This window comes from Carcharodon carcharias, chromosome 19 (genome assembly GCF_017639515.1).
Source record: "Carcharodon carcharias isolate sCarCar2 chromosome 19, sCarCar2.pri, whole genome shotgun sequence".
NCBI classification, from domain to species: Eukaryota; Metazoa; Chordata; class Chondrichthyes; order Lamniformes; family Lamnidae; genus Carcharodon; species Carcharodon carcharias.
The window spans coordinates 34,342,395-34,356,797 of NC_054485.1; the positions used below are offsets into that span (position 1 = coordinate 34,342,395).

The 14,403-nt window shown below is 42.1% G+C and overlaps 1 protein-coding gene across 3 annotated transcripts in view; it reads right to left on the bottom strand.

Annotated features, from left to right (window-relative positions):
* The window catches only part of lypla2 (lysophospholipase 2), a 44,022-nt gene that overhangs the window by 25,933 nt on the left and 3,686 nt on the right, over nucleotides 1–14,403 (bottom strand). The window contains exons 1-3 of one of the 3 annotated variants that reach the window (XM_041212449.1): nucleotides 11,500–11,633; nucleotides 3,724–3,829; nucleotides 2,769–2,800 (exon numbers count right to left, since the gene is read on the bottom strand). In XM_041212449.1, coding sequence (XP_041068383.1) covers nucleotides 2,769–2,800; nucleotides 3,724–3,801 — 110 coding nt within the window. In that variant the 5' untranslated portion in view covers nucleotides 3,802–3,829; nucleotides 11,500–11,633. The other 2 variants (XM_041212448.1, XM_041212450.1) reach the window with 2 other exon arrangements.

The window sequence follows — 14,403 nt, forward strand, 5'->3', positions numbered from 1 at the left end:
ATAAAAAAAAGTTATTCAAATGTAAAGTTAAATGCCAGGGAGATGTGACAGAGATGCCAATCTGTGCAATGAGTGTGGATTTGCTGCTGTCCTGCTGGCCAAATGTCTGTGAATAGAAGGTAGGTGGATATATCACCATAGTCTCCTGGAGATTGCTAAAGCTACAGTTTTTGCCCAGTTGGTGGGGGGTGGGGTGGCAGAAGTGGGTGTAGATGGCTGGTGCAAGTTGTACCATGATGTGATGGAGCAGGTTTGATGAACCAATTGCAATTTTCCTACCCTTTTTTCCCCCCAAATTCAGGCTGATTGAGACATTTACTGCTTGAGGTGAAACACAGAACAACAGACAAACCTAAGCCAAGATGTAGCCCCAAAATCAACAGAAGAGGATGATTGAGAGGAAGACATGAGAGTTTCCACATCAGTTAGAATATCCATCACTGCACTGACAGGATAAAATATTTAAAATTGAAGCGATGGAAGAATGACTGTATTTGAATCTAGGAAAGATACCAGGGGAGAAATGTGTTTCTGGGCACGCCACAGATGCAAAGAACGATTCCGGCAACTGAATGCATAGGCCTGCAACACACCTAATACTGGGCTTCAATCACTGAGCCAGGGATCTTTGAATACTTAACAGGCATCCCCAGGCAACACACCAGAGAAAAACTCTGAAGATTGGGCTATGGTGTCACCTACAACTGCCTTCAGGTAAAGGGGGCCATGAGACTGAGCAATCAGGTGCTGTGGTGTCAGTGATTTGGGGTGGGAGACGAGGATTAGTTGTCAGCAGCTGCCCGTGGACCTGGAAGGAACATTTCTGCCCCTCCCAGCTTCAGAGTCTGGTTAAGTAGTTTTTAAATTTACAAACCTACCTTTTGGTGGTTGCCTGCAAGTCACATTAAGGATAGTTAGTTAGGCTGCATGTGGGCCTGGTTTTCCTGAGCTCTGCTGGCACTGGCTACCTCAGGGAATATTGCAGAGTGGACTTCAAACAGGCATTAGGCTCCTTATTTGCATACCCAAAGGGCTGAGCCCGTTTCGCAATTGAGCCCTTGACGCCAATTATTTCGGCTGCGTCAATATGGCACTCCCCACTCAATGAGCATACATTTCCTGCCTGCACATCAGAGGCTTAGGTGCTCATTTAGCATCTGAAATAGTGATGCTATATCTCTGAATTCCTAGGCCGAACAATTCTTAAAGACTATTGCAACTACCTGAATTAAAGTGCCAAACAAGATGGAACTGCATTACAGTATGATTTGTCAGAGGAGAATTTTAAAATGGCAAACATTTGACAGTGATAAGAGTGCAAAAGTAAGAGGTCAGACACATTAAGAGTTAAATTTGATTCAAATTGAATAATGGGATGACTACATTTGCTACTATTCTCATTTAGGAAAGCAACAAACTTTATATTAGTGTCTGTCTGATTTGTAGTAGTTGTCGAGACACAGCTGGTGATGAACAATGCAACAGCCAAGAATGATGATTTCAAGAGGGCAAATTAAGATTTGATGTTGCTTGGCAAAAAAAAATGGAGAATTAAGGAGAGTTAAAATGGAGATGAGTGATAGAACAGGCAATTTGAATTAGGTGAGATATGTTTACGCATAGAAGGCAGAGACTGTCATTTATAATAACCAAGAGGAGCAGCAGGGACAAAAAAAGGAATATTAGCACACATATTTCATTTGGATCAGGAGTCATATAGGTGCGAGAGAAATTGAAAGGGGAAAAGTTTAGAAAGAGGCAAAATAAGAGGGCAGGATGATCAAAGACAGAAATGGTGGCAATTGAGGTTGCAGTCATCGTTCAGCAATGCAGTGTGCAAACCTAGCCTGGTAAGACATGTCCTCCAGTTTTACCTCCTCTGGAGGAAAACATTTGGCTTCAGCTCTGTACCTTCCACTGACAGCAAAAATGTTGTTAAAAAATATTATAAAGAGTTATGAGTTTTGTGAAAAGCAGAAAATAGTAAAGGACAGGGTAGTGTTATGCAGCTTAGACAAAGGAATTGACAGCATGCTGAGAACAGTTCCATCAGTACTTTGCCTGTGTGTCAATTATTTGTGTGTATGCCTTAATAGCAAGTGTCAGTTATTCACTCCATGGAGCATCACAGAGTGATTAGTCCTGTCCCTGCCTGTTGCCCACTTTCAGGAATGTGATCAGAAACCTAAAGAGGTTGAGGTGAATTCTAGCACTCCTATCGCCAATCTAGTTGATGTCAGGTAATTCAGTACAGACCAGGAATTGAATCAGGGTTTATTGGACTATATGGTCAACTTACTTGCTGGATATAGTTGCTGGGCGACCAAAGGAATCTTACATCAGATCCTAACTCTAGCATACAGCAAGGACTTTGCAGTAGTATTATTTGAGGGAGGGGTAAAAAAGGTCACATCTCTCATCCAACTTCAAGGGCACCTTCTGGCTACAGTGATATTGAAAAAGTTCCATTCCACTGTGTCAGCTGAAGGAATCTTTGTGGAAGATACAGACTGCAACAGGGAGAATGAAAGGTAACTTGAGCAGAAAGATGTTTAGTTTCTTGAAAAAAGTCTACCATTATACAATTGTTGGTAGTTAGGTGTATATAATGGGAATGGTTACAAACACTCAGAATACGGGGAACAAACACTTAAATAGTTTCTCATCAAATCAAAATATCCAGCAGATTTGTATTTGAGTCATTTTATTGATATTAGAATTATGAATTTGATCAATTTCTCTCCACTTTTCATCTAAAACAAACTCACCCAGTGTCTCCTAGTCCATGCAGGAAAATAACCTGGAAAACAGAATCCAAACACTCTGACTTCATACAAGTACAAAATGACATAAGACAAATCAGCAGAGCCATGAAAATTCTAATCCAACAGAAAAGTGCCATATGCAGAATGTTTGATTAAAGCTGTCTGGGCACATCAAGGAGTGGGGTTTCAAACTGATTACAGTCACGAGAAGATAATGACCATAACTGCAGCAACCTTTTTATGATTTACTACCTTCACACACTCCAAAATGGAACAAAAATAGGTCAACAGTAGATTTGAACATCTCAATTGTTGGCCAAAATACAGAGGGAAGCTACAAAGATTAACCTCAAAAATCTTTTTAAAATTATAGAGCAAGTTTTTAGCAGCAGTTAAATTGAAGCACAATTCTTTAAGTTGGTGTCCTGTCTTTACTCTGGGATTTAAGGAAGATGGAGGAAGACGACGGAAGCTAAAAAAAGACAGAACTCAAATTCAATCAAATTTCAGGCAGTAATAAGTAGCGTGACTATGACAGAGTGACAAAGTACTTATAAACTCTCCCCAGCTGCTCTTGCCATGCGGAAAACAAGCACTTCAGAATGTGTTTTCCTTCCAGATAAAAACAAAAACAAATTCATACAAGTTTAAATATTGAAGCAAAGCTCAACATATTAAATGTGACGCTCGCAGTCTTGAATTGCATAAAAACCAAAGATTGCTGGATCAATTCCAAGTCTAGAGTTAAAAGGACAACGCAGCAACGGCCAGTCCATGTATTAATTGAACAATAACTAATACAAGATTCCCTTAAAAACGGCAAAACTTAAATACCAGAGATCACACCAAGGGATTCAGAAGACTATATTATAAATCTGAAATGTCTCCTAAAAATTGGATTTCAACAGATGCCATCACAGTACAGATATTGGACAGAGCAAGAGGGCAGATTTCTTACCACTGCAGTCTCCCGTTCTGTCCCAGACACAGTCGCAGCCTCATCGAGCAGCGGCAATGACATGTTGTTACCACACATACAAGGACACAAGTGCCAACTGCAAAACCTGCAGGCAGACACACAAGACCAGAGTGAGAAACAGGGATATTCGTAGCTAGCATGTCCGGTGGCACATCTGTCAATTACAACACTAAGAATACTAGATTAACAGCACAGGTATTCATGTCATAATCCAGAGACTTCAGGTTTCATTTTTAGGGGTGCTGATACCCAAACTCACCATCAGGAACACAATCTATTTTATCAAATTATTTATGCTAAGCAAAGGAGTAAAAGCTAGCTTTGACTAATAAATTGATAACCAGTCCCCAAAATATAACCTGCAGGTTCATTATTACTGGGGTTTTATTTTTATTTCAGCAAGAATCACAATCAGATATGTTTTACTGTTCATTTTTTGTGTTTAGCATTATTCCAATAGCAAGCTAATTAAAGTATTTATTTCACTCTTAAATCAACTAAACCTCCCCAGTTAGGTTGCTGAGTTACACAGCATCCTAATGTAAGTTTGTAACTCCAGCTGCCAAGCAATTAATGCCCAACCCAAAAGGTCAGAAGTTAAACCACCATACCAGCCCTCACTTAAGTTGGTTTGCTCCAACCATCGACTAGTCTCTGCTGAGAGTGAAACATTTCAACTTTAGGGCTTGAAGTGCAGCTTCTGATAGCCAATGCCAACGTGACAATGACCCACATGGTGTTCAAACAGACATATCGCCCAGTTTGGGATGGGGAATGGAAGGGAATGTGTGCCAAAGTCAAAGGACAATAAACAGTTTGATTTTTTAAGATTTAAGTAAGTTTCAAATAACTTTTAGGAAAAAACCAAGTTGCTCTCTGGTATAAATATTCTGAAGTATGACATAACATTCATATTTGACATCCACAGATTTGCCAGATCCAATGAGTATTTCCAGCATTTTCTGTTTATATTTCAGATTTCCAGCATCCAGAGTATTATATAAGACTACTGTACCTCATTGTCATATTAATAACTACTATATTGATTATATTAATTATAAATGTACATTTAAGATGGCTGCCCAGTCTTTCAAGTAGCTCATATATTATGCAGATATAATTAACCTGATTACAATGAACAAAATGAATGTGTTTCATTCTGACAGCATAACTAGCAAGGTATAGTTCTACAATACACAGTGGATATAATGGGGGCATTTGAAATATCCACGAGCTTTTGGATCTGCTTATGAAGAAATACAAACTCAAGTGAAAAGGACTCTGCCTGCTGGCAGGCTGAAATTAATATGTGCTATTCTGCATGCAAAGAATTGACTGCAGAAGGATCTCAATTACATTTCTAGTTTAAAAATTTCAAGAAGCTTAAACCATGAGGCCTGGTATAACAAAAGCTTTTAAAAAAGTTTAAAAGTATGATGAATATTGATATAAATTAATTATGCATGTTAAGTCATCCTCCGAGAAACACAGTGCATTGCATCAACGACAATTTTTCAGAGAGTTCACGTATAAAAGACCTGTAGTGGCACAAATGAACTGTGACGATCATATCCAATGGAATTATTCCCACTGCACATCAGGACGTGAATTTAAAACAACTTTATCTTCACAGTGACAAGACTATGGAGAGTCACAATCACTTACTAACGATTTAGTATAACCTTGTGTATGCTGTTTGCCAGCACAATTAAGGAATAAACAAATCTGAATTCATACAGCACCTTCCACATACTCTAGATGCTGGAAATCTGAAACATAAACAGAAAATGCTAGAAATATTCAGCGGATCTGGCAGATCTGTGGAGAGAGAAATGTTCATGTCAAACATGAATGTTATGTCATACTGTTATTTATTATATGCATTTCATCCTATTGTCCTTTGCATCTTATCTAAATGTGCAGACTGGAAAGCCAGATGCTCCGCAGATTGTTGATCATTTCTATTTTTAGTGCAGACAATACCAAGGTTGACAGAAGTACAAGTTCTCTGACAGCCTACTTGGCAACCAAAGCACAGAATGAAATAATTTTTTATTCATTCACAGGACATGGGCTTTGCTGGCCAGGGCAGCATTTATTCCCTAGTTGTCCTTAAGAAGGTGGTGTTGAGCTGCTTTCATGAACCACAGCAGTCCATGTGGTGTAGGTACACCCACATTGCTGTTAGGAATGGTGTTAGTATTATGACCCAGTGACAGTGAAGGAGCGGCAATATATTTCCAAGTCAGGACTATGAGTGATTTGGAGGGGAACTTCCAGGTAGTGGTGTTCCCATCTATCTGCTGCCCTTGTCCTTCTAGGTGGTAGTGGTCGTAGGTTTGGAAGGTGCTGTTGAAGGAGCCTTGAATTCCTGCAGTGCATCTTGTAGATGGTACACACTGCTGCTACTGTGCGTCGGTGGTGAAGGGAGTAAATGTTTGTGGATGTGGTGCCAATCAAGTGGGCTGCTTTGTCCTGGACAGTGTCAAACTTCTTGAGTATTGTGGGAGCTGCACACATCCAGGCAAGTGGGGATGTCAGGCTTTGCAGAGTCAGGCGATGAGTTACACATCACAGTATTCCTAGCCTCTGACCTGCTCTTGTAGCCACAGTATTTATATGGCTATTCCAGTTCAGTTTCCGGTCAATGGTAACCCCAAGGGTGTTGATAATAGGGGATTCGGTGATGGTAATGCCATTGAACATCAAGGGACGATGGTTTGATTCTCTCTTGTTGCAGATGGTCATTGCCTGACACTTGTGTGGTGCGAATGTTATTTCCCCTTGTCAGTCCAAGCTGGGATATTGTCCAGGTCTTGCTGCATTTGGACATGGTCTGCTTCAGTATGAGTTGTTGTGAATGGTACTGTACATTGTGCAACCAGTGAACATCCTCACTTCTGACCTTATGATGGAAGGAAAGACATTGATGAAGTAGCTGAAGATGGCTGGACTGAGGACACTACCCTGAGGAACTCCTGCAATCATGTCCTGGAGCTGAGATGACTGACCTCCAACAACCACAACCATCTTCCTTTGTGCAAGGTATGATCCAATCAGAGAGTTTTCTCCCTGATTCTCACTGACTCCAGTTTTGCTAGGTCTCCTTGATGCCACACTCAGTCAAATGCTGCCTTGATGTCAAGGGCAGTCACTGTCACCTCACGAGTTCAGTTCTTTCTTCCATGTTTGAACCGAGGCTGTAATGAGGTCAGAGGCTGAGTGGCCCTGGCGGAACCCAAACTGGACATCAGTGAGTAGGTTATTGCTAAGTGAGTGCCACTTGATTGCATTGTTGATGACCCTTCCATTACTTTACTGATGATTGAGAGTAGATTGATGGGGTGGTAATTGGTCGGGTTGGATTTGTCCTGCTTTTCGTGTACAGGACATACCTGGGCAATTTTCCACATAGCCAGGTAGATACCAGTGTTGTAACTGTACTGGAACAGCTTGGCTAGGGGTGCGGCAAGTTCTGGAGCACAAGTCTTCAGTACTATTGCCAGAATATTGTCAGGGCCCATAGCCTTTGCAGTATCCAGTGCCTTCAGCCTTTCTAGATGTCACATGGAGTGAATCGAATTGGCTGAAGACTGGCATCTGTGATGTTGGGGACCTCTGGAGGAGAGATCACAAAATTCAGGTTCAAACACGGATTTTGTGCTGATTTCACTAATTTCAGCTGAGACAATAAAAATGCCACGATTGAACACAGCAAGTTCTACCAGATAGTGCAATCAATGGTCAGTGGGTGATAACAGAACAGGTTTGGCTTTGATATATGTACAGCTGAATAGACTCACCACCCATTGCATAGGCTCATAAATGACAATGACTACTTGCATGAAGTATCAGCTTGAATTAACCTCAAATATTTTAAGACATTATTTTACTTTTTGTAATATACTTCATGTACTGAGAGTGTTATCCCAGAGGCAAACATGAAAGCCGTCAGGGACACTGGTTAATTAGAAATATGGGTGGTTTGCATTTTTCAACATTGGATATAAATCAACATTAAGCACCCATGAATTTTTTTAAAATTAATTCATGAGATGTGGGTGTCGCTGACTATGCCAGCATTTATTGCTCATCCCAAATTGCCCTTGAGAATCTGGTGATGAGCTTCCTGTTAGAACTGCTGCAATCCATGTGCTATAGGTACACTGCCACTGTGCTGTTAGGGAAGGAGTTCCAAGATTTGACCCAGCGACAGTGAAGAAACAGCAATGTATTTCCAAGTCAGGATGGTGAGTGGCTTGGAGGTGAACCTGCAGATGGTGGTGTTCCCATGTATCTGCTGTCCTTGTCCTTCTAAATGGCAGCGGTCATGGGTTTGGACCTTGGTGAGTTCCTGCAGTGCATCTTGTAGATGGTACACATTGCTGCCAATGTGTCGGTGGTGGAGGGAGTGAATGTTTGTGGATGTGGTGCCAATCAAACGGGCTGATTTGTCCTGGATGGAGTCAAGCTTCTTGAGTGTTGTTAGAGCTGCACTCAGCCAGGCAAGTGTAGAGTATTCCATCGCACTTCTGACCTGTGCCTTGTAGATAGTGGACAAGCTTTGGGGGAGTCAGGTGAGTTACTAATATATAATATAAATATTATACATTATACATCTATGTTTATCACTATAAACAGCATTGTGCAACATTACACACAAAACATTTCATCAGTTAAATTAAAGCTACTTTTATGGGGCCTGATGAAAGGCCATCAACCTGAAACATCCTCTCTCTCCACAAATGCTGCCAGACCTGCTGACCATTTCTTGCATTTTCTGTTTTTATTTCAGATTGCCAACATTTGCCAGTTACTTGAACAAGAAATTTACATCTGTCACATGAAACAACTTGCACTGTATAGCACTGGTGCATGAAGGCTTCTCAGGGCCACTTCATAGGGTACTGAAAGACTACGTGCCAAGTATAGGCAAGTGAGGTGGGGAGAGGTATTGTGGGGGGCAAACAACAGTAGCTAAGGTTATTAAGAAGGCTTTTGAAGGTAGGGAGGGAGGAAATGAGTGAGAAGCAGACAGAGGGAGTACAAAGGGAAGTGTAATCCAGGATGCTCGAGGAACAGAACATCCACACAGGGGTATATGGGTGAAGAAGACTGTGGAGGTAGAGGAGGGCACAGCTATAGGCTAATTTAAACATTAACTAGGATCTAAAATCCAGCACAGTACTGATAGTAACTAAAGAAAAACAGTCAGCATTATATAATGCATGCTTCCATATTAGCAGCATGAGTTGAGGCATTTCTATATTTTCAACTTAGTTTATTTTTTAGAAGAATATTCCTGCCCCAACCCACACCATTACCTATCTTAGGCCAACTGGGCAGGTAGATGACCTGCTCCTAGCTTCTACCAATGAGCTGGGTTCTGGAAATTATGTTACAGATAATACAGAAATATAAACTCTGTAAAAAATGTCCAGCATGTGCCAATCTCTCCACATTGCTGCAACAAGTAAAACAAGGAACTTGTGTGCAGAACTGAAGGATCAAAATAGTTTGACTGCTCTATGAAAAGAGTTGAAGCACTGACCTTCACATTTTCTGAACACAAAACGAAGCACATAACTAACAATCAGTGGTTCTATCAAGTAAATGATCCATAATTTCCATTCACACTGTTGGGAATAGATTACACCTATGACTTTTAGATTCAATTTGGAATATATATCTACATCCCTATGCTTGCAGCTCATAAAAGTCCACATGCATCAAAACTTATTCACTAGCTTCTGTTGAAGAAAAGCTGACAAAAAGAATTAAATATCTTCCAGACCGTTTGTCCCCCATTAACCACTGGTCACTTCTCATTCGTCACAGCTCATGGTTTAAAATCAAGTCTTTTGTCAATAAACCAGTAACAATAAACACATTCAAGGACTTGGAAATTACTCCCATCCTGCTGTATGAAGATAATTTAAATTTGAAATGCAACATGAACACTGGCCTTCAGACTGTATTCATAGCAAATTGAATTAATTACATATATCAATACACATTCACTGCATGGAGGACAGAACAAGCTGGATGTTTCCACTGTAAAGTTTTGCCAATTTTTCCACACAACTGTGTGTATAAGATCCACAATTAACTTTTAGTCTGTTGGTGCACCTGTGACTAATGATTGCACATCAGTAAATGCTGAAAACCAGGTTATGCCAATTTGATCAGCCAAATAGCAAGAAATAAAGATTTGCACTTATTTAGCACCGTTCGCAACTTCAACACACCTCAAAGTGCTTTGTAGCCAATTAAGTGGACTTGAAATATGGTCAGATTTGCAATATATGATACAAAGCAGCCATTTGAGCATAACAATGACTAGGTATCTGTTTAATGTTGAGAGATAAATTATAGCCAAGGCACCAGGGAGAACTCTCTTTGCTTCATCAAAAAAGTGCGATGGATGTTTTACGTCCACTCCAGGTCAGAAGGGGCATCTATTTAACGCCTAGTTGGAAAGAAGGCACCTCTGACAGTGCAGCACTCCCTCTGCAATATCACACTGCTGAGGAAGCGAGAACAGCCCAGAATAACTTTTATTGACATCCGTCCATCTCAGAAAACAATGAACTGCACCCAGGTGTATGGCACTTCTGTACTGAATATCATCTGTTTTGGCTATGGAGGCCAATTCACGAGTGACACTCCCTTCCTCAGCTGGCACAGATGAATAGCGTTGGCCCAAGGATGACTGAAGTTTCTTTCTTTCCAGCAGGCTCTCTTTTCTACCATCTGGTCATTTCCTTTGTCCTCTGCTTTTTCCACACCCTTCCTGACTGCTTGTCCCCAGGGTCTCCGGTCAGCAGCAATGACTTCCCATGCATCAACTTTGATCCTCATCTAGTCAACTTGAACTTTCATTTGCAGACAACCTTGTAACGCAGATGTGAGCAACCCATTGGACTTGTGCTGATAGCAAGCTTGCCATAGACCATATCTTTGAAGATGCAGCCCATTGGAGTTGCTGCTGACTCACGAGAGCAAACATGCTGGGGATCCCTCCATGGTGCACTTCCATATTCTGCACTGTCTTGCCAGGAGTTGTCCAATATTCACCTCAGGTGGAAGCTGTTCAGCTGCTTTTGGCTTTAAGTAGTCCATGCCTCACTACTATAAAGGAGGATACTGAGAACACAAACCTGGTACGGAGGGAGCTTTGTATTTTCAGTTAGTTTGCTGATGGTCCACACTTGACTTCTCAACTTTGACGAAAAGTAACTGGATCTCCAATTTTCCTACTCATGAGCTGGCTTTGCTGAGTGAAACCCCACCTCTTTTCCTTGCCCCATTGCATGAGCACATGAATGTTCATTTTAAACCTGTCGGCTACACCGTGGTCTTTAATAACGACAATCAACACTCTCTCTCCCCCACCCTCCTCCTCCTCCTCCTACCTCCTCTACACACACAGACTTACAACGAGAAGATCCGACCCGGGCAATACAGTGACCAGACGGCCCAAACTGACCGCAGTAACCACACGGCTATCATGTGTTGGGGCGGGTGGTGGGTATCTGCCCCCGGCTTTCGGGCTCGGGATAGGGCAGCCGGAGGCCCGGCATCCCTGTAATTTGCTCCCAGCTTCCTCGTGACGGTCGGAACAAGAGATGCTGAGCCGCCGATTCATTACAAACAGACACCGCCCTCGCCAGGGCCGGACCCGGCCCCTCAATAGTGACCGCCGACAGTCACCCCATCACTGCAGACCGTCCCCGCCCCGCTTCCAACATTTACCTTTTGTCACAGAGCCGCCGACACCCAGCGGCCTCCCTCTCACACCAACCGGCACTTCCGGCTGGATCACGTGACCGCGGGGCACTTCCGTTCCGGGGAGGTGACGTCACCTAAATCCCAGGGGACCTCCTCTTAAACTGCAATGATCCCATACGTTCTGTAGTCTAGCTGCAGTGGATTTTTCTCTACTGACTTCCACGCAGCAATTCAGCAGGCACAACCTGAGCATATCACCCAGATTCTAAACTGACTATCTGGCAACATTAATATGGTGTTGCATTGTTACAGCTCAGCCATTTCCCTGCCTACCACACCCAATTCCTCTTCCTGTATCCAAACACACCTCTTTGCACAGTGGTACGATACGATTTGTCAGATTTGTTCCCCCACCCGACTTTTTTGCGGATTCTCAAATACTCAAGTGAAAGGGAAGATTAACATTTGTTATTAGGAGAAAGTTCAGGAGGGAGCGCCATAATGTAAACACATTTTTATCATTGGGTTTTATGGTGGTATACTGGTTAAATCATTGGACCACTAATCTATAGTAAATAAGAGGAAATGCTGGAAAAAAACTCAGGTCTGGCAGCATCCGCGGAGAGAGAAACAGCTAACGTTTCGAGTCTTTAGAGCTGAAGAGAGGTAGAAATGTGATGGATTTTATAGGGGAAGCACTGAGCAGGTGGAGCAAAATAGGTCAGGAAAAGGTGGGAGCTCAGGAGAGATTTGACAAAGGCCATGGACACAAGACAAAGGGAGTGTTAATATTAAAGTTAGTATTAAAAACTAAAGAAGGTGCTAAAAGTGGCAGAAAGGTAAGATAGTAGAATGTGTTAGTAGCAGAACAAGGGTCAGCGCTCCTTGGAACATTCCTTGTTCCAGCCCTATTCAAGTCCCCTCCCACAACTCTTTTTCCAGTACATTAGGATGACTGTATCTGTGCTGCTTCATGCTCTCATCTGGTCCTGGAAAAAACTGATTTTGCCTCCAATTTCCATCCCTCCCTCATGTTCACATGATCCATCTCCGACAATTCCCTTCCTTGATTTCTCTGTTTCCATTTCTGGTGATAGACTATCTACCAATATTCATTACAAGCCCACCAACTCGCACAGCTAACTTGACTACAGCTCCTCACACCTTACTTCCTGCAAGGACTCCATCCCATTCTCCCAGTTCCTCTGTCATATCTGTTCCAAGGATACAACCTACAAAAAGGCGCTTCTGACAGGTCTTCCTTTTTCCTGAGCTGAGGTTTCCCCCCTACTGTGGTTGACAGGGCCCTCAACTGTATCCAACCCATATTCTGCATCTCTGCCCTCACCTCTTCCCCTCCATCCCAGAACTATGATAGGGTTCCCCTTCTCCAAACTTTTCACACTACCAACCTCCACATTCAAAGGATTATCCTTTGCCATTTCTGCCAAATACCAGCATGATTCCACCACCAAACACATCTTTCCCCACACCTCCCTGTCAGCATTTTGTAGGGGCTGTTCCCTCCCTGACACCTTGGTTCTCTTCTCATCCTCTTCCCACAGCACCTTCCCATGCAATTGCAGAAGGTATAACACCGGCCCCTTTACCTCCTCCCCGTCCAAGGTCCCAAACACTCTTTTCAGGTGAAGCAGTGATTCACTTGCTCCTCGTTCAATTTAGTCTACTGCAGTTGCTACTCACAAAGTGGTCTCTTCTGATTTGGGGAGACTAAACGCAGACTGGGTAACCACTTTACAGAACACTTTCTTTCAGTCTGCAAGCATGACCCAGACCTTCCTGTCACTTGTCATTTCAACTCAACATCTTGCTCTCATGCCTACATTTCCATCCTTGGCCTGCTGTAATGTTCCAGTGAAGCCCAACACAAACTGGAGTTTGGAGGAACAGCATCTCATCTTCCGATTAGGCACTTAACGGACTTCTGGACTACTTAACATTGAGTTCAACAACTTCAGACCATTAACTCTGTCCTCCATTTTGATCTTTTATTTTTTGTTCCCTAACCACACACCCCCTCACCCCCCCCACTGCTGCCCCCCACCCACCCCGCCCACCCCCCCACCCACCCACAACCCCCAGGGCCATCTGTTATTTGTCCTTATGTTTTGCTTTAACAGAGTATTGACCTTTGTTCTGCTATTTACACATTCTGCTATCTTACCTTTATGCCACTATTAGCACCTTCTTTAATCTTTAATACTTCAATTAACACTCCCTTTGTCTTGTATCCATGACATCTTTGTCAAACCTCCCCTGAGCTCCCACCTACCCCTGACCTTCAAGTTTGCTTCACACCCCCATAAAAACCATTAGCTTTCGACTTCTCTTCTGCCCTGAAGAGTCATAGAGACTCAAAATATTAACTCTGTTTCTCTCTCCACAGATGCTGCCAGATATGCTGTGTTTTCCCGGCATTTTATGCTTTTATTTTAAATTTCTAGCATCCACAGTATAGTGCATTTATACTAATCTATACCTTTGGCCCACAATGCAGAAAAAATGAGTTCAAATTCCACCTTGGAAATTTCTAAATATTAATTTTTACATAAATCTGGAAATAAAAAATTGTAAACAAATCTACTTATTTATTTTACTATCCAGGCCAATCAAATAATCAATCAACCTAGATAAATGACCCATTAAAAAAACCTATTTGAATCATTACTGCGAGCAGGTTCTCATGAGATTTCTAGATTTTGGCTGGTGTATATTATCTCTAAATGTAGCCCGGTGCTTTAGCTAGGCTAATTTTTCTTTCTAGTCAGCATTGGTACTAATGGCTATAAAAGGTCATATGTAAAGCAACACATTTTATTGTTGTGGTATTTTCTTGTAAGGTACTTAAAATTGCCTCCATTACTACACCCATCAATTACTGTCTTGAAACGATCAGAACTTCACTCT